Source organism: Nannobrachium achirus, assembly GCF_963921795.1.
Source record: "Nannobrachium achirus genome assembly, chromosome: 18".
NCBI classification, from domain to species: Eukaryota; Metazoa; Chordata; class Actinopteri; order Myctophiformes; family Myctophidae; genus Nannobrachium; species Nannobrachium achirus.
In genome coordinates this window covers 22,260,213-22,281,939 of record NC_137825.1, presented here as the reverse complement: position 1 = coordinate 22,281,939, position 21,727 = coordinate 22,260,213, and the positions used below count along the sequence as shown (strand labels likewise).

At 42.6% G+C, this 21,727-nt stretch overlaps 1 protein-coding gene across 3 annotated transcripts in view; it reads left to right on the top strand.

Annotated features, from left to right (window-relative positions):
• Positions 1-285: 285 nt before the first annotated feature.
• The window catches only part of pax2b (paired box 2b), a gene marked incomplete at both ends in the record, with an annotated part of 36,787 nt that continues 15,345 nt past the window's right edge, over positions 286-21,727 (top strand). Inside the window, 6 exons of one of the 3 annotated variants that reach the window (XM_080747543.1) lie at positions 286-334; positions 2,174-2,339; positions 3,165-3,362; positions 8,720-8,799; positions 8,947-9,063; positions 20,943-21,118. In XM_080747543.1, the coding sequence (XP_080603669.1) occupies positions 292-334; positions 2,174-2,339; positions 3,165-3,362; positions 8,720-8,799; positions 8,947-9,063; positions 20,943-21,118 (780 nt within the window). Of the gene's footprint in view, positions 335-2,173; positions 2,340-3,164; positions 3,363-8,719; positions 8,800-8,946; positions 9,074-20,907; positions 21,119-21,727 lie in introns of all 3 variants that reach the window. The other 2 variants (XM_080747541.1, XM_080747542.1) reach the window with 2 other exon arrangements.

Below are 21,727 nucleotides of genomic sequence, written 5' to 3'. Positions count from 1 at the left end.
AACAATCCACTGACTGGGTCATGTTGTGCACCTGCCAAGAAGCCTCTCATCATCCTCGCGTGCACCACCACGGAACGGACTGTTGAAGAAGAAGAGAGAAAGGCAACTTTTTGTTGGGGAGAAGTTGCCGGACCTGGGAAGGGGGGGTAGCGGTTCGGTCGCTCGGTTGGTCGGTCGAACGAAGAAGTCTCCTTCGGTCGAGTAGAATATTTTTTTCTTCACAATTTTTATCTTTGATAGGAAGGCGAGACGGCGACTTCAGTTGATTATTGTTCTTTCCTTTGCTATCCAATGGATATTCACTGCAAAGCAGACCCCTTTTCGGCGATGCACCGTAAGTATAGCATGGCCGTTGAGTTTGTGAGATGATGCAGCGTGCATGTAAGGCTGCATATGGTGATATAATACATGCTTATTATTATAAAGGCCTGTTATGTACAGTGCATAGCACAGTATTGCTTTCAGTGCAAAGGTTTCATCCATGTGCATTAAAAACTGACACTGCACTGGACTAGTGCATTTGCATGCAGCAAAACCAAAACACGCAGTGCATGGGGGGAAAGAACGATCCAAAATAGCCCCTTTCGTTCACATTAAAGGCATTCGTGAGATAAGGCTACTGGAAATAATGCTCGCAATAATATCATAATAAATAACTACAATAAGGAAAATACACCAAAGAATAGTCTACTAACACAGGGCCGAGATTTGCAGAATTTCAATTCATAAGTAAACAAACAACATACACCTGGCAGGAGTTGTTGGAAACACGCAATTTGATATTGGAGCTTCAGCAACATGCATGGGTTTAATTTTCTGTAACCAAATTAACGCATGCAATCAAATGGGTAAAAAGTCAATATAGAACATTAATAACGCTTTTTTAAATGGAATTATTTCACAAACAGTGTTTCATATACAGTAGCTCCATCATCACGAGCTATTGTTTTGTTTAGGCCTGCCCTTGTCGTAATTCACTGAATGTGTTTTAAATAATTGATGGGCTCTTCATTTACCAAATAATATGTAATATGAGTAATCAAAGCTCTTTCAATTATTTACAATTACTGTGCGAGGGAAAAGGGCAGACCTTGCAACTTAATAGCCAACTTGAGACGTGGAGTTTACACGAAAACATAACCTCTACACTGTGAGAGAATGTTGGCCACTTTACACCTGTATATGTCACTTATCCACACTTTAAAGAGCTGGAGCATTAATACAACTATAGCATTTAAAATATTGTAATTGTTTTTCCTGTGACACGGAGGCCTATAATCACACAATAGGCTGGATTTAATAGGCTATACACAAAGTATACTAAATGCATTGTGGCAGCTAGCCTGCACATAAAGGCTAGATGGAACAACAGTATAGGCTACATAATCTCAAAATATACTATAATTACTGCATTATTTAGTAGGCCTATCACTACCCTATATCACGATGTAATATTATTTAGGACAGAATGCATTTTTTTGTATTAATTAATGAGCTATATACATTTTTTAATTTACAGCATATGCAGGCCTATTTAATTGTTTCAAATTAATGGGTAAAGGTTAAAATATAGGTAAAAAAAAACAGGAGAAGATAAAAGGTTCAGATAATCTATAATACAAAAAATAAATAACTGTGGTTCCCATATCTCAAGACACAAAAGAGAAATGAGACGTTTGCCCGGGACCCAAACTAGTGAAAACAGGCACAGCAGATCTACAAGCTCACAACACGTCTCTTCGTGCCGCGTTGTGAGCTTGCAGATCGACTGTTTTCACTAGTTCTTTAAATATGTGTTTTCTAATGTATGGAAATTCTTAGATTTTTATTGAGTTTTTGATGAAATTACTTTTTTTTTAATTCATGAAAATATTTTTTTGGGAAATGTTTAATGAAAACGCGTAATTTATTTATTTTTTATGTTTTGATAATAATTAAAAACAAAATAGGAAACAAAAATTAAGGGGACCCATTAAAGTGTGTATGCGAGCCACAAATGGGTCCCGACCCAGTGCTTGGGAACCAGTGGTTTATAGTATATGTTTTTTGTATTATTATTTTTTATTTATTGGGATGATTCAGTTTAGTGTCCATGCAGCATGCATGTCATCAACTGTCTACAGAATGTATGTAATGTTAGGGTGCCCTGTTCCTGCTGTTGTCTCCCACATAGGGCACGGCGGGGTGAACCAGCTGGGCGGGGTGTTTGTGAACGGCAGACCCCTACCTGACGTGGTCCGCCAGAGGATAGTGGAGCTGGCACACCAGGGCGTGCGGCCCTGCGACATCAGCAGACAGCTGCGGGTCAGTCACGGGTGCGTCAGCAAAATTCTGGGCAGGTAAGGAAGGAGGGATGGATATGAGAACAAGTCAGAATCAGAATCACTTTGTTGGCCTATTCCCCAAGAGTACAAGGAATGGAAATCTGACTTTGCTGTGCATATAGGCTAGCCTATTACACACAAGAATATGCAGGTAAGCTAAGAGAGAGAGAGATGAAATGAAAAAATAAAAGGAGAAAATTCTGATCACAAAACACGTGTGGGTAACTTGGGTTCATATAATAGGCCTTTGACATCATGTCACGTTGGCCAGAAAGACTTTGATGTACTGAACAGGCAAGACCACCGTGACACGTGTGGGCATGTATTTTATATAGGCCTATTAATGGGAGAAGAAATCCCTCTACATATGGAATTATTACTGAGCAGCATGCACATAGGCTGCTGCAACATTACAACATTCAGAATGTGTTAGGAATAGGCTTATTAGAAATAAGTCATGTGCTCTTATTAATTAAGGTAAATACTATAGCTTATCAACACATAGCCTAATTTGATTGATTTGCAATATTAGAGCTATTATAGTCGCACATGTTCTATCAATTGGAGAAGTTTTACGTGGCGTTTTAATTGACAGTCCCCGTTAGGAGAGACTGAAACCAGCAGTTGGCTTGGCTGGATGGATATAGATGATAGTTTTTGCAGATGTAATAAACAGGCTATCTGAGCTGATGCAAACAATTATGGGACGAACGTCAATCCTCAATCCTCTTCTCAATCAATCCAAGAACATTTTTGACTATAATACATTTAATTCATTTTTGATCACCATGATTATTTCTTTGGCCTGTCTTATGCTTATTCCGTGCGTCTCTTTCGCAGATACTACGAAACCGGCAGCATAAAGCCAGGAGTTATCGGGGGCTCGAAACCAAAGGTCGCCACCCCAAAAGTAGTGGATAAAATAGCGGACTACAAGAGACAGAACCCCACCATGTTCGCGTGGGAGATCAGAGACCGGCTGTTAGCAGAGGCAGTCTGTGACAACGACACCGTTCCAAGCGTCTCCTCCATTAACAGGTAAGAGAAACAAGTTGATTTATTTACTTGCGTTTTAAAACAAAAACTGCACACGTGAAGCCAATTATACGTTTATAGGCTACCGATGAAATAACACTTGAAATCGCATCGCATACTGGGCTATCTAACAGCATGCACGTGAATTTGTTGTCTTTTAAACTAAAACTGACCTGCAGTACAACGCCTATTTGGTCTTGGATTTGTTTTTCTTTTTTTTTCTTTTTTTTACCATTCTAACATACAGTAGCATTGTGAGCTTGCAGATCTGCAATGTTTTGGCTTATTTCCTCCCAGAATAGTCTATAGGCTATAGCCTACAAGCATGCCGGGGTTCAAGTGGTTAACAGCAGTAGTATGTGATGTAGGCCTATGTGACCCATTCATTCACGAATATTCTAATTTCTCAGAGTAAAAACGTGAGGTTGGTTGGGTAAAGAAAGAAAGGGGGGAAAATGGGAGCAGAAAAGGTAAATTAAGGGGGTCAGAGAGTGCAAATTGAAAATGGTTTATCACATCTGCAGCCCCCCTCTCTGTTTAAGTGCACCCACAGCAGAATATTGTTTGACCAACTTTCTTTCGCCCATCGCCATGCAGGGTGGTCTCGGAGGTGCAATTCAATCTTTCAGACCAAACTCCCTCAACAATCAGCAGTACATCTAAGGACTGAGTGAATCTGTCTAGATGAAAACCGATCAATATTCGGTGACCAGATCCCGTGGCACTATAAAGCAGGGCAATTTTCTTTAGCCCATCTAATGTGTGTGTGTGTGTGTGTGTGGGGTAGACTATAGAGTCAGGCTGCTTTAAAGGAGGAGGCGGAGGAGGAGGTTTGCCTTGCCGTTGGTGGGGAAATGGCTTGACCACTAGTGTTGGCGATAAGGAAATTGACTTGTACCGAAAAAACACATTAAGAACCTATCACCGTTCGAATGCGTTCTTCACAACCCGTTCCTTTCCTTTCGTGTTGTGTGATGGCGCCTCTAATTCAAGTTCAACGACAATGAAATTGTATTTTTTTTTTTTTATGTGGTTAAATAGTGTTCTATTTATCTCTGCGAATTATGGTTCGAATGTCAAAACCGATATTTTCGTTTAAATAACAAATAAGTGTGCTATAATCAGTATAGGCCTAACTGTGTTGTTTTAAACTAAACACTAAGCAAAACGTCCAAAACGACGCTTATAGTTAAAGCTCCCATAATCTGAATCTGAAGGGGAGCCAGCATTGATACAAACATTTAGGCTAACTTCAAATCTCTCAACAATCTGACCCCAGCATGTTCATTTGAACACGGGTCCACGACACGTACGTGGTCCCATTTAGTCAAATAATTAAGAGCAGCTATGTGCATCCTCACGTTAAGAACATAGGCCATAATTTTAACAAGTAAACGCCAATACATTTGAAGATGGAAGCGCATGTAGAGGAGAGGGGCAAAGGAGAGGCGGTATGTATGACCCCGCCCCCTTACACACCTGATTTATACCCCGCTGTATGACGGTGTAGCGCTCCGAAAATGGCACGACAGATCGGCTGTTTCCGTCGCGCGACGCCGTCGGTGTACGACGAAGTATAAATCGGGCTACACACACACACACACCCCACCACCAAACACCCAACCTCCTGCAACCCCCCACCAGGGGCGTCAAAAAGGGGGGGGGGGGGGGGGGAGACTGAGTTACTAGGGCCCAATTTGGAGGGGCCTTAATTATTTTATATAATTTAACTATTGAAAAATAACAGTTCTACAAGCTCCGAGTGCCGCGCTGTGTGCTTGTAGATCTGCTATTTTTGAAAAGGTCGTGAAAATGTGTGCAAATCTTTGAATATATGTATTTTTTAAGCGAACATTTGTGACAAAAACTTTGCTTCTGGGGGGTCCCTGGAACTAAATGTTTTGAGATGAGGGTCCGTGGCCGAATACATATCATTTTGGGGGTCCTTTCTATGTCAGCACCACTGATATAGAAACATAGGTAAAAAAAAAAAAAAAAAAAAAAACTCTTAGAAGGATTTGAAATATTCAAAGACTTGCACAAAAAAAACCTTCCCCTATGAAGAACATTCATGGGGGGCCCGCAGTGAATCCTTGTACCCAGGGCCCACACTTTGGTGTGACACTCCTGCCCCCCACCCCACCCCCCTTAGAACCCCCCCACCCTGCCAGAGATCTCCGGTGATGAACTTTGGTTAAGAGGCACTGTTCCATAGAGCCAGCATCAGCATTACATTTTAATGAGCTGATGGGAGAGCATGGACAGCTCCACACAAGACATCTTTTAAATAGAGAAAGAGGCTGAAGAAAATTCATTTCATGCTTCGTGGTTGCTTAAAAAGGCCCATTTAAGGAGGGCTCAGACACATCACACATGTATGTGATAAATTCAAAATGTACATTAATATCATTAAAAGACCCATATAAAGTTTTTTTTTTTCTTTCTTTCTCTCTCTCTCTCTCTCTCTCTCTCTCTCTCTCTCTTCTTTTTCTTTTTTTCTTTTTACAATTCTAATTAAAGGCTTGGTATTTTGGGCTGAGGGACCTTAGGTGTCTTTGTTTACGTAGGAAATTAAATTGTGAACACAAAGAACTTTAATTCTATTAGCCAGTGAAGAGACCTACTTTGAATTTCCCTCAATGCATGATGCTGAATACTTTTTTTGTCATAAAGCAGTCTTCTGAGCAGATTAAATGTAAGATTTCAATGCTTTTTTCCCCCCACATCATTCTCACTCCATTGCAACACATGCACACATGCGCACGCATAACACACAATGAGACACATACACACAAAAAAAACAAGAATATAATGCACACACACACGCACACACAAGAATAGAAGAGATATTGCTTTTGACTTAACTTGCGCTAAATATTTCCATGGATGTTTGAGCTCCTTGTGTAATGATCTGCAGAAATCAATGAGAATGCTCATTTCATTAGCAGACTTTTCATTAGATCAGTTTATAGAATCACACCTCGTGTTGTGTTTGTTTATATATATATGAACACTGGAGTCAGTTGAGATGTTTCAGCTCACAGTCACAACACCCACATAAATGAGTAGCTATTGATAATGGTCAAGCTTCCCAGTTACTACACCCATTAAAACTGGGAAAGCATTTGTGTGATTTTAGATTTTAGCTATATACAGTACAGTATAGCACATTGGTTCTCATGGTGTGGTTTGGGGATCCCCAAGGGTCCTTGGAGGGGTACCAGGGGGTCCCCAGCGAAATTAGTTTGTGTCACTTTGTGCCGCGCTATGAGCTTTGTAGATATGCTATTTTTGAAAAATCTTGAACATTTGTGACAAATCTTTGAATATCAATATATTTCAAAGCGAACGTTTTGAACTACAATCTTTGCTTCCGGGGTGTCCCTGGAACAAATTATTTTGAGATGGGAGTCCGTGGCCAGATACATATAATTTTGGAGGTCCTTGAAATGAAAAAGAGCGCTGATAACAACATATAGGGTTTTCAGAAAAACTTTAGAATTTAGAAGACATTTTTGGAATCGGGTGCTCAGGTCTTAATAATTGGTTAAATGGGACTTGCTGTCGTACAAGCTAACACAGAGGTGTATTCCTAGTCAGAGGCAATTGAGGGGAAAAAGGTATAACTGCTGGAGCTCTAAGGCTTTTCTCTAGACAGACAGCTGTGACTGAGAACAGTATAGTGGGTTTCTGTGGCAGACTGTCTGACCTCAGGACTGTTGACAAAAGAGGGTGTTCTATTTAAACACGTTTCCCCTGCATGCATTATTAAATGCTACAGAGATAGTGTTGTACTGTTTGTGTCTGGGCTACCGCAAGGAATTACCGACAACAAGTAACGCTACCCTCGCTATAGTAGACATAAAAAAGGTCCTCAATGGCGCTCAATAATATTGATTCAGAAGTAAAGCAATTTTAATATTTCTTCAGGGGATTTTCAGCAACGGCCAAGTCATTAATTCATTCTCCCAAATTGCTTATTCAATATCAGGAACATGGATCCCAAATAAAGTATTTGAATTTATGTAGCACACACAAGTCAAGGGGTCGAATAACTGTTATGGCGAGAAGTGAAGAAAAAAAAATTAAAACATCAATATCTGGTCTCTGGGAAGGCTTGTTGTTAGATAGCCTTGCCCCCAAGGAGATTTTTGACAGTGTTGGATATATATTCTTCTCCCACTCGCCTCTAGCACCTACCATATCAATACCCAGATAATCTGACATATCTCACAATAATACGGAAGCCCTTAAGATTCAGAAAACAACATCACAAGAAACTAGGACTATAGATTTAAAATATTCTTAATCCGGGAGTCATGATCTGTCTTTTGATCGATTTGACAACCACACCACAGTGACTGTGTATGTATTTTCAATCTATAAGGGAAACAAAAAAAAAAGCAGTTGAGGAATCGTATCATTAAAGAATCACACAGCACTACTGTGCTCACTCAGCAAATAAACCAAGCCAAAACAAAGGTGTACACGTTGGTCCTCAGCCGACCTCCTTTAGCTTATGTTCTAAAATAGGTCCTGTGTCATATATGATGAATAGTTTTAAAGTTTACAAATTATTGTGACAGCTCCCTTTCTCCCCGAGTGCCATTCAGATTAAAGGAATCTAATGCTGGCGTAAGCTTGTGCAAGGCAATAAGGAACTATTGCTTTCCTGTCACATATAATTTATAGCTTTCTATTTGCATCTGCTTGCCCGTGTGACTAATCCCCAACTTTTTCTCCCCAAGCCCCGATCAATACAACCTCATCCGCATTGGCACTTGGGGGCTGGTGGTTCTACAGAGATGTTTGATCTGGGAAGCACAGGGCCAGCATTCTCAGATATACCCCTATAAACCTCTCCTCAGTGGGAGGGAGGGAAATAGGGAGGGAAGGAATGGAGGAGGAAGAGAGAGAGAGAGAGAGAGAGAGAGAGAGAGAGAGAGAGAGAGAGAGAGACAGACGAGAGGGGGCTGATTAGTGCAGGCCAGGTAGAGTCAGTGAAGCTGATCATTGAGGTGAATTGATGTGATTTCATGCTTTGTTTGCAAGATCACTCAGACCAAAAGTGCACCGAAGACTTTTCTCTATATCACCACCTTAAATGTAGAGCCCTGCGAACTGTTGACTAGATCCATTCTCATGAATGGGTTGTGTTTGATATCTCACTCGTACTGAGTCAGTTGTACATGAGGTCCTACATGCGTACGGTCTGTGGTGCTGGCGATGCCTTCCTTCCATGGGTAACAAATTGGTGTGACCGAACAACACTATGACACAATTTGAATTGCCTGCTTCAATGGAAGAATGCCAGTCAGGCAAATATGCCCATAATAACACATCCTTTTGTTGTTATGTAGGATCATCCGAACGAAAGTCCAGCAACCGTTCCATCCCTCTCCTGATGGCACGTCCCTGTCAACGCCGGGTCATACCATTGGTAAGATGCTAGGTCACTGCATCAGCTTCAATAACACACACATACACACATTTCTGTCTCCATTATAATTGCATACGTTGAATTCTACAGCATCTGGATATTAATTAAGTGTTCGATGTTAAACGTTTCCTTCACTTTTATTTCCAGTACCAAGCAACTCTCCGCCTGTAACTAGCGCTTCCAATGACCCTGTTGGGTCCTACTCCATCAACGGGATTCTGGGCATTCCACGATCAAATGGCGAAAAGAGGAAAAGAGATGAAGGTAAGAGGAAGTACCTTTCACTTTTTAGTGCTGGAAGTATAGGCTGTGTTAATGTGGAGTACACCGAGTACAGAAATCAGCAAAATTGCAAACATCTTCACCTGAAAATATTATTATTTAAGAAATGATCAGCTATACATCGTATTGCAAAGCACCTTACTGAACTCTGCACTGTTGCAAGGGAAAATGTGTCTGCTACTAAAGCTCAACAACCAAAAAGAAACACAGACACTACCAAATCCTGAACCTTGTTATATCGGCATGTCAATCTGGCAAGGAGCCTTCTTTTTTTATTATTTGAAGACACGACCTCCACTGTTGTCTCCTGCAATTAATCTTTATGGAGGTGATTAAGAGGCTTTAGATAATTACATGTCAAGATGATGTAGCCAACCACCCAGGTCAGTCAAGGAAGCAGAGCTGCTATACCTCTGTGGAAGAGGTTTCAGCAAAAAGAAAGGAAGAAAAAAAAGACCCTCCACTTCTTCTGCTGAAGTAGGAGGTTAGTGGATATAGCGTTGGCCCGAGGCGATATAGATTATTGGCTCTGTAAGCAATAGGCTTCCTTAATGTCACTACATGAGCACTAGCTGACGAGAATAGCTAAACAGGACACGCCTGCAGTCCTGTGCTGTTTGAGAGGCGTGTTGTTGTTGTTGACATGGAGGGATTGAAGCATGCATGGCTCCTGGAAGCGGCAGTTCACTGAAAACGGGGTTCGGGGAAACCGGGCGGTCGACTCTCCCCCCCCCCCCTTTAGTTCTGCAGCAATTTGGGGCAGGAGCTAATCGGGGCATGGCAGTGGTTTACGTAGCGTTTTCTTTGTTCTTGTGTGAGAAGCACAGGGTTTTTCTTTTCTTTTTTCTTTTTTTCTTTTGCGGGATATTGAGTGGAATTGATGTTTTGTGTGTGCGCGTGCAGGGAGGGAGGATGACTAATGACCTGTCAGAGGTAGATTTCCTGGCAAAGATATAAAAAAAAAGGGAAAAAGGAAAAAAACAGCATGACGTGGACATGGCAAATGACATAATCAAGTCTTCCCCCCTGTAAAGAAGATGCAATCGCGAGGCATAATGCAAACGTCTGGTATTTTCCCAGAGTTCATTTTCAGCCATTCTGGGATCCTCTCATATTAGCCGGGGTGTAATGTCTAGTCACTGAATGATAGAATGCACACATTTCTATGCAGATTGCTACTGAAGGGCAAAGAGGTATTAAAGGGCACAGGGAGGAATAAGGTGTGCGTGTGTGTGTGCGTGCGTGCGTGCGTGAGTGTGTGCGTGCGTGCGTGCGTGCGTGCATGTGTGTGTGTGTGTGTGAGAGAGAGAGAGTGAGTGAGGGGGCTAACCTGTTTTGTGGAGGTCTTCTAGGTGACAGCCCCATGTTTCTAGGGCTATTCAGTCTCAAATGATCCCTCTGATGTGGTGCCATTTCTGTGATTTAGATGGTCGGCCAGCATTACGAGGAAAGGGAAGAAAGCTCTCTCTCTCTCTCTGTGTGTGTGTGTGTGTGTGTGTGTGTGTGTGTGTGTGTGTGTGTGTGTGTGTGTGTGTGTGTGTGTGTGTGTGTGTGTGTGTGTGTGTGACCGTGTGTGTTTGTGACCGTGTACATGTGTGTGTGTAAAAGTGTGTGTGTCGGTGTCGGTGTTAGGGTAGCTGTGGTTCTTATATACTTTACCATCCTCCCCACCTACAACCGGAGGGGCAGGGATACTTTATCTTTCCAAAACATAAACCCCAGGCCTTGGCCACACACACACACACACACGTGCACACACGCACACACACACACACACACACACACACACGCACACACGCACACGCGCACACACACACACACACACACACACGCACACGCACACGCACACACACCATCAAAACAGTGCTTCAAAAACAATGTCTCGCCTCAAGGCACAGTTTGTAAGAATAGTATATTACATACAATGCTACCCTCTAGATAGCATTGTCCTATTGCCGCCTGCTCTTTTTAAAGCGCACCTTACCAAACGACAGCCTGTATTTGTGTTCGTCAACGCATTGTAAATGACGTGTCAAAAAATTGCTTGCTGAAATGAAATAGCTTTGGTATAAAGTGAAATGATATACCGTAATGCTACAACCTCAGGTCGGCCATCTTGGCGTTTCATGTGTCTTTTGGGGTTGACATGGTAGCCTGGTGTTTTAAGATTGGCTTGTTTGTTGTGCAGACGTATTTGTTGCACCGCTCAGTAGGCAGTAGTCTATAGTCAGTTAATGCCCGGATTAAATTTCCCCCACTGCACAGTAGCGTGAGAATGCCTGAGCCCTATTTAACTTGGTAAGCCTCATGATGATTATAGCACGAGAAGTCATTATCAGGGGTTGAAAACACTAGCAAAAAATGAGCAGTGTGTGTGTGTGTGTGTGTGTGTGTGTAGGTGTGTGTGTGTGTGTGTGTGTGTGTGTGTGTGTGTGTGTGTGTGTGCGTGCGTGCGTGTGCGTGTTCGTGTGTGTGTGTGTGTGTGTGTGTGTGTGTGTGTGTGTGTGTGTGCACGGCGCCAGTGAAATAGATTGGCTGTGTAGCCCAGTGTATTTGTTTTTTAGGCTGTGCAGTGGCTCTCTGCCAGGAAGGGAGACGGCTCCTAAGTTCCAAGTCAGCAGTGCCCTTAGAAAGAAAGAAAAAAAAAGGTCCCCATTACAGGAGGGATGTAGAGATAATGTAGTGTGACACACGTTATGTACACTGGGTCTCGGCAAGAGGAGCTTCAGGGACACAGGTGTCATAAGACCCATTAATCTGCCATTGTCACGTGTTATTGCAAATTAAAAGTAGCATGTTACACTTGGCAGCTATTGTTGCCGATGGAGTGGGGGAGAGAGACCCCTCGAGATTGCGTCTTCGGTGACCATGGCTGTCCGTGCGCTTAACAAAGTGACATGTATGAGAATTTGCAATTCTGCAGAGGAAAGCTATTACCTCACAGATTAACATCCAAGTACCCTGCAACCACCCCCCCCCCCCCCCTCCCCATCCATTCTCAACCTCACCACCCCCACTCTTTCTGACAGCGTAGGGTTCAAGAAAGACAAAGGAAATAGCTTAAGGAGCTACCGTTCTACTCCGCTAGCGATGGTTTTGCATAAAACTAAAAATGATTCTAATCCAAAAGAGCAAACTGTACAGTGACACAGATACAGTATACTGCATACAGCAGTATAGGTTGACTGTCTATTGCTCTCATTGACGTTCTTGTTCAAATTATTGTTATAAGTGAATATTCTGCAAAGTGAATGCACAGGTTGGAGGCTTCATGAGGACATGCAATGGCCAAATGGAAAGAATGACAGTCTATGAAGTGTGTCCGCCCTTTTTAAAGTCATATCACACACCCTTTCAGATCACCCACAAATTGCACAATCAAGAATATCAAGAATCGCAGGCCGTTCTTAATTTCAACCATTGTAAAGAACTCCCTGCTTTTGTGTCGGGGGCCTTCTTGATTTATGAGGAAAATACAGAGAGAGAAATTTCATGATAAGACGATCATCATACATTTTAAAAGCCAACAACAATAGCCAGTGGCAGTCAGGATGAATGTGATTCTGTGCTTCAGTAGCTGTTGAATTAATTATTTCTCATCTCTGAGTGTCATGAGGAGTGAACAGTGAGTATAGATGAGTGATGGAGCAGGCCAGAATCACACAGCTCGCTTCATGTCTTAGCATCTGTTTGGGTGAGAGCTATAGAACCAGCACAGGAACTCAGTTCACGGCGTAATGTCAGACAGACAGCACGCTGATCTGCACCACCAAATTAGATTAATAAAGCCTTTAAATGTCTAGTAACATCTTCGCAAATTAATAAGCTACATTAAGTCATGTTACTGCTTCTCCCTTGTGGTTCTTCATGCGGATGCTAAAGATATGATCACAATTTGCTCAAAACAAGACAAAAGGGAACTTTTCCCTTTTTCCTTGTGTATGTAAGTGTGCAGGCTGAGCATGTTAACATTCCATTGGCAATATTTGAATTTGTTTACATAATCAAAACGTTCCAATTAGGACAAATGCATCTGAGCTCTTCCAATTTGATGCAAATGAGCACTAATTTGATTTCATTTGAGGCAAAAATTGAATCAAGCTGTAAAGGATGGAGGTGTATTACAACAAGATGCATAACGATCTGTTGAGTGAACATGAGCGTATGTACATTGACATGTTACTATCTACCATACAAAGACTCGGAAAAGACTTAGTCACAAAGACAATGTGTCTCATACAGGGTTCCCACACATTTTTACCAATTCATTTCCAAAACCTTTCCAGAATATTTAACCCAATTTCCAAGACAATATAACAACAATTCAGCTCAATAACGAGTCCTATGCGCAGTGCCCAAAGACAGGTAGTGTATGCCAGTGGTTCTCAACCTTTTCAGGCCGTGACCCCCGAAATAATCATATTTGAACTGGGAACCCCGGCACCCTGACGAGCGCTAAGAGTTGAGGAATTTTGTATAACACGGTTTTATTGTGAAAATATCAGATCTACATGCTCCACAATTTGGCCAATGATAAATTTGTCATTTCAGAGGTATTATTTTTTTTCCAGGACCTTCCAGGACCCTTGATCAATTCCAAAACTTTTCCAGTACTGGAAAAATATTTTTCTAATTTCAAAATATTTCCAGGAATTTCATGACCGTGGGAACCCTGCTCATAAGTCATTTTAGCCACAGACCCACTGGGTCACTATGAGCAATCATACTACTGGATTCAAGAAGAAAGGTTGTTGAAAAATCTAGCAGGAACAGAAGCAACCTTTGGCCACAGCTGCCCTTATGTATGCTGTGACTTCCTGTTTGGTGCTGGAGTGAGAGAGACCACCTATTGGTTGTTGGTCAAGTTCATGTCACTTTACATTAGCATGTGCCAAGAAGGCTAAAGGCTTAATTGCGACCGAAGGTCGCATAATACTCTGAAGAATCGTGTCGCTTGAGTGTCCTTCCTTCCTTCCTTCCTTCCTTCCTTCCTTCCTTCCTTCCTTCCTTCCTTCCTTCCTTCCTTCCTTCCTTCCTTCCTTCCTTCCTTCCTTCCGTATCCTCGTGACCGTCCTTCCGTATCCTCTGTGATGTCAGTGTGATGTCAGCGAGTTGTGACATCACTTCCTGTATAGGGCGGCTACACGAAATGTGGATAACACTATATATGGAGATAGTCCAGTCCATCATGTCATATGGGACTACCGTCATAGAAAGTAGCCATTGTTAGGCCGGAGTCATTGGCTGTCTAAACATGGAGATGTGGATAACACTATATATGGAGATAGTCTAGTCCAATATGTCATATGGGACTACCGTCATAGACAGTAGCCATTGTTAATCCGGAGTCAATGGCTGACTGTCTGTACAGGAAGTGATGTCACATGACATACCTTTTATGCCCATATATGAGTCCTAACATGGAGATGTGGATAACACTATATATGGAGATAGTCTAGTCCAATATGTCATATGGAACTACCGTCATAGACACAGCCATTAACTCCGGCCTAACAATGGCTACTGTCTATGACGTAGTCCCATTATGACATGATGGACTGGACTATCTCCATATATAGTGTTCTCCACATTTCCATGTTTAGGCCCCATCGCTCACACCCTCGATGGGGTTGGCGATAGGGCCTTTCTGTGTGGAGTTTGCATGTTTCCCCGTGTCTCCTAGGGTTGATACCCTCACAAAAACATGAACAAACTCCCCCCAGAATGATAACAACTAGAATCGTCAGAGAAACACTGTGGTTGGCCAGATAGTCAAGAATTGGCGCGACCTCGCCCTTTAGGGCGAGGTCGCATGTCACCCTGAGGTGTCTTACTAGTAATATTATATATCCACAACTTTCCAACATCCCATTGTGCATTGCGCAGAAGGCGAGCAGCATTTCCGGCGTCGCAGCCGAGTGTGATCTACAAGCTCACAACGGTTGCATCTGCGACACGACATGAGATTGTCTGCTGTTAACCGGAAGTGTCCCGCAGATAATGCTACAGTAAAGTCTTATGGAAACAGGTGGATAGAGTGTAGATAATATTAAACAGGTTTGATTTTATTGGAACGTCAACACAAGAAAAAGACTGACTTACAGCCCAGACTCAGTTTTATAACAACCAACACAATTGAGATGTGGAAGAGTGCAACATCTCAAAACCCTCCGTTTTTCCTCAGACATCGAAAATGTGTCTGGTGGTGTACGAAAATGTCGTTTGATGTAAGACCAGTACTATTTAAGCACTCAAACCCTATATACTGTAAGTTGTTGACCAGGGTCCTACAAGGGGTTTTGTACACAGCCACCTCCTTTTTCCCCCTCTAATCTTTGCTGAACTTTGCAGATGTTCAAGCTCACGACACATTGTGTTGCATGCAATGCGTTGTGAGCTTGTAGATGTTCTATTTGTCGCCAAATGTTTGCCTATTTTCACAGATTGTTCATGCCCAGAGTAGGTATACAGGGTTCCCACACATTTTTTCCAATGCATTTCCAAAACTTTTCCAAAACGTTTCCAGAATATTTAACCCAATTTCCAGGACTATATCGGGTGTCGGGTGGAAACCTTGTATCTCCAAGTTTAAAATGTGTACGTTCTTTCGCAAAGTAAAGCCCTGCTTCATAATACAAGGCCGTCGCACAGAAGTAGTGAAAACAGCAGGTCTACAAGCACACAACGCCTCGCGGTGCAATGTGTTGTGTGCTTGTAGATCGGCTGTTTTCACTAGTTTAAATCATTTTTAAAATGATAAATGGAAAACGAATGGTTTTGGACATACAAGGTTTCCACCCGACAACAACGATATAACAATAATTCAGCGCAATAACGAGTTGCTTACTCCTATGTGCAATTCCTAAAGACAGGCATAGCTAAAATAAAAGTAGCTATTTTTTCCGGGACTTACCAGGAACCTTGATCAATTTCAAAACTTTTCCAGTACTGGAAAAATATTTTTTCTATTTTCAAAATATTTTCAGGAATTCCATGACCGTGGGAACCCTGGTTATACTATGTTTCATGATGTGGATAAACAAGGAGCCGATGAGAGGAATGAACTCGTTCACATTGAGAGGTGCTTTGGTGACCTCAAAGTGCCAGCTCACATCCCTGAGCCTTAACAAGGGCGATTGACTTTTTAAATATGGTGCCCAACCTATTAGTCTGCAACTTTCCTCCTCCAGTGGTTCATTGTCTTTATTGAACTCACACCCATTGGCAGCTACCGTTCAACCTGCTGTTGACATCTATCTGACATCATGCTCCTCCTCATGCATAAGGCTGCTAAAATAGCGCTACAACTGTAAATTATGTTCTTAGAGATTATTTTATTGATTTATTTTCCAAATAATCGGATAATCGAGAAGTGTGTTTTTTTTACACGACTCAACGAATCAAAAAAAATGTCTAATTACCATGCACTTCAGCTATCTTATACTTTGTCGTACAACGGCGTTGCATACCTATAGCGAGAACAACTGATCTACATGCTCACAATACAATGCTTCGCGACATGGCCTGTTGTGAGCTTGTAGAGATCTGCTATTTCACTATTTTTTCTTTTTTTTAATATTTTTTATTATTAAAAAACATAAATGAGTTATAATCAATTCAATCGTTTAGTTCAAGTAAATGTTGCAGCCCTCTTTGTTTTCTGTTTTCCTTGGCAGGCAGGCAGGCACTCAGTCAGTCAGTCAGTCAGTCAGTCAGTCAGTCTCAGTCTCCCCAGCCCCAGAATTGCGTCCCGCTAGGGGTCGTGACCTAAGGGTGCCAAACCCACAGAGAGGAGTCTGCTTCATAGAGCTGGTTATCTGATCTGATGGAGGCCGCTCCCTCGTTACCAGAGTGTTAACACAGACTGATGTCAAGATGAATACACTCCACTCCGCCAGTGATCAATAAACGACCATTGCGGGGGACAACCGCGTAATACCAGGAACAAAAGCAGGCTGTGGTCAAAGATTAGTGTGGTGTTGCATAACAGAGCAGAGTGGGGACAACATGTCAAAACAATGGCCTGGGGATCATAACAAGAGGATGAGAATCTGTTTATGTGCGGCTGATTTCTTGTACTTGTTGAATGATGAATCATTTTAGCCGTGGCTTATTAGGAAGCATGACACGGATTCGTTGTACTCTTGAGGAAATGGAATTAAAAAGGCTGCATTAAGTTGAGTTAATGTCACGAGGGCCCAGTGGTACTGTCGTAGGTACGTGTCATTGAGAATGCAAATGTTATGGGTGCACTAGTAAAAGACAGCAGTTGCGATTGTCGCTGTAATTTGAGGAGGTGTGAGGGAGTTCAGGGTTCACCTGGGATGGATCATTGTGCGTGTGGGAAGTGTATTCCACAGAGGTGAATGACAAATGTAGTGGTATTGATTATGCTTGCTACTCAGGGTGGCTGATGGAAAGTAATTAATGACTCTATTTGCTTTGGTACCAAAGAGAACAATTGAGTTTGATAAAGTGACAAGCAATGGCTTAACCACTTTAAACCTGGCATCTCTATCATGTCATTATAGGTAACGTGTCAACAATATTTTATTTAAAACAAAAAGCAGTGCTACAAGCTCACAGAGCATCGCAATGTGAGCTTGTAAGTTGGGTATTTTTGAAAGGTTTTGAATAGGGCTTAAGTGGTTATGGTGAGGGTCCTGGTTGTGGCTGTCCTCCTGGTAACTTGCCTGTAATAATATAATTCTCAGGAACATAGTTGACCACATGGAGGATCAATGATCTAGACCGGGGTGGACAACCTTTTGGGGCACATGATCATTTAGCAGTTTTACATGGCTGGTGTGATCACTTCCAGACAAAATAAGGCTGCTAACAAAGAACGAGTCAATAATTTAATATGAGTAATACAGGTGAAATACATTCTCGACTGGGGAGAAATGTTTCATGCACATCAAACAATAATAGTGAATTTTCATCAACTCAATTAATCACCTTATATCTAATCTAAACACCTGGGTTAGCTGAAAAAGCACTGGTTGCTCACCCCTGTTCTAGATACAACTGAGCAATGTTCAGTTTTTGGGCCCTTTGCAAGTGTGCTGAAACTTGCAACAGTTCATATTTATTTAGCCCATTGACTATGACTCACTGTAAACTTGACATTACAGTACCATTCATTACCATTACATTACCGATCATTTTCCAAAGCATACCATGGTTTGTTTGATATTCAAGGAAGCCAAGTTTCAACTTGCAGACTTGAAACTTGCATGACATAATTAGGTAAATCAACATACTAAATATAAATTATTTTGTCAAAGATACAGTAACTTATCATCGCCTTTAAAGCACAGATTGGTTTGAAAAGTCTAAATATAGTCCCTAGAGAAAAAAAACATTGACTAAATTAAGTTCGGTAAGTTCGGTAATGTTTTAATGACTTTGGACAAAACTAAGGCCTTTAACAGTAAAATAGTCTACAATATATGTAAAGAAAAAAAAAAGAAAAAAAATACAATATATGTCTGAAGCCGGTATTAATAGACAATGATATGTTTGATGGTGGTTATGGTCCTTCTTAAGTCCACTAATTTGTAAATTTGTCACAAAATTTCCTAAGTAAACAATGAGGCGTAAAAGGTCGGGAAAAAGTAATTTGCTTGTTTCTGGCCTATAATTTGTGTGAGGCATATTTGCCATTACCAGCTAACCTTGAACATAGTTTCAGCAAGACATACTGTATGTGCACACCAGATGCACGCACATACAAGCACACTCAAGCACACACATGCACGCATACACGCGCACACACACGCACACGCACACACACACACACACGCGCGCGCACGCACGCACGCACGCACGCACGCACGCACGCACGCACGCACGCACACACGCACACACACACACACACACACACACACATGTACGTATGGGACTACACTCTCAAGTCTCTTTATAGCCCCTCGATACGTTTAGTTCTTAATGGGAGTCAGGTTCATCCTCTGGCCTCAGCCGGTTGAAGAAAGGTCAAGCAGCAGAATAGAATGGCAATAACCCTCCCAAATGGTACTATCACAGAGACATGATTGATCAATTGAATTCCATGGCAGAGAAAAATGTGGGGATTAAGTAGAGTATTATACGCACAATGAGTTGAGGCATGATGTTCATTTCAAGTTCATTTCAGCTCCCTCTTGCCACCAGATCAGGCAATCAATAGGGGCCTTGCATATCATATATCACCGGCTCTCCCGCCGAGGAGAGAACATAATCTGCCGCAAATTTAGAATGACAGATTTGTAAGGGAGTCGCAGGGATCTGGGATCCGGGGGTAAAAAAAAGGGGGAAAAAAAGAGAGGAGGCCCTTACACCCACCGCAGCCAGGACGCGAGGGGAAGGGAGGGGAGGGGAGGGGATGGAGAGAGGGATGGTAAAGGCCTGGAGAGAGAGGTGGGCTAAAAGCCTGATTATGCTGAGCTAATAGGTGATCTACAAGCTCAGCGCTGTGAGCTTGCGGATCGACTATTTTTTTCCGGTATGCAACGCCCGCACGCAACGCCAAGTATATAAATCAGGCATAAGGCTTGGAGGGATGGCAGAAGCAGGGGCGTCAGTTCAGAAAAAGCTAAGGTATGGTAACATGACTGTGTCCTTCAGTTTGTCTTGCAGTCATGTTGCCATACCTTAAGAAGTACATTCTATTTCCCCCCGTTTCTACGGTTTCTTGGGCTGGATATGGCAGCCTGGAATGGTTGTTAAAGTGCAGCTAAACTTGGTAGTAAACGTGCCACAATACCTTGTTAAAGTGACCATTTTGTTACATTTTGTAGTTATTTTACTGTAATTTAACAACATAATACAGATAGACAAAGAGACATTCATGGATTTATATTTAAAGGTAACTTTTATTTTCCCCCCTGGACCCAGGGTATGGCAGCTGCATACCCCTGCCATACCCAATTGACGCCCCTGGGCAGAAGGGTGAGGAGGAGGGTGCGAGAGACGAAGGCAGGGTGGTACTGGGTGGTGTGTGTGTGCGTGCGTGCGTGTGCACGTGTGTGTGTTTGGGGAGGGTTAAAGCATTGCATACAAGGTGACAAAGGGAGAAGCTAAGGCATCCTTCTCCCAACAGTAAAGGGCTAATCAGGTCAGGAGTCGGGAGAATACGCCTGTGTTTGGGGAGTGTGTCCCTGAAGGAGATGATTGAACCAGACTGTACAATTTTATTCCGCTTGCCTCTCGTCCGCCGTCCACTGTTTGCCAAATGGAAACCCGGCGGTGCTCTGGTACTCGCAGGGAATGAAAGCGGTATTAAATTGCGGGAGAAAGGAAATTGTGCTTTTTTTAAATCGCACGCTCTCAATTTCTCGCGGATGTGAAAAGAAGGTTCGGGGGGGAGGTGGGGTAGGGTGGGTGGGTATGGTGGTGGGGCCCAGATGGGGGCTTGTATGGGGGGGGGGGGGGGGGGGCTTGTATGGGTTGGGTGGCAGCGAGGGGGGAAAAAAGAAAATCCTCTGCCTAGAATAAAAAAGGCACTGTAATAGTCTAGCTGCCTCTTTCATTAGTATACATGGTCGAGGGAACATGTATATATTTGCAAGTGATGGTAATCCATCAATTACCCCAGGGCTTTCACATCATGATGGTGTTAATACTGCAGGGGGGTGGGGGGGTGGTTGGGGCAGACGTTCCTGCATGGGCGAAGAAACGCTTCTGAGGCGTACAGTAGCCGGGTGGCGCAACCGCCACGACTAATAAGGATGCTGGGGAGGAATAAAAAGATGAACATGTGCACTACTCCATTGCTGTGTATATCCTACTCACATCCCCAGAGTAGTGGTACCGTACCAGGGTCAGCATCTCGACTGTTTGGTTGCTCTTTCTTCTTGTAGATGGTTCAGATGGTTCTGGCCCAAACAGTGATTCTCAGGGTAGTGTGGAGAGTTTACGGAAGCACCTGAGGGCAGATGCCTTCACTCAGCAGCAGCTGGAAGCTCTGGACCGGGTCTTTGAGCGCCCGCCGTACCCTGACGTCTTCCCCACGTCGGAGCATATCAAACCCGAACAGGTCAGTACGGTGACGCCCTGACGCGTCACCTTCCTTCCGCCTCAACCGCCCCTCACATTCATTCATTGTGCATGTGTGTTATATGGTGTCAACTATGGTGTCAAATGGGGGGGGGGGGGGAGTAAAAGACATGAAAAGTGACAATTCCACAAACATTTTGAGCAAAAACAACTAATTGCACAACATGTGCTTCTTTTGTTCATGTCATTATAGGCGAAAACTTTCAAAAGTTGTACAAAAATAGCAAATGTGTCACATGGTGACACATTTGTGAGCTTGTAGATTTGCTATTCTTGAGAAAGATTTGAACGGGGATCGAACCGATTTGAACCAGTGGTTGAACAATGATTCCACTGTATTACAAACCAGCATGTAAAATGCTAGAGGGATCACAAGAAAAAACCTCCCACACTATTGATTTTGTGATGAAAAACACATTCCTTGGATCCCCCATAATTGAGAATAACAGTAAGGCAACATGAAATTAATCAATACTTAGATTTTTCTTCATCTTTTGCCCATGTTATTCAAATACTGCTTCATGTCATCTTTTTTTTTTATCCCTATTTTTTGATGTAGTGCCTGAGACTGTTTTACAAAGCTGCTTTA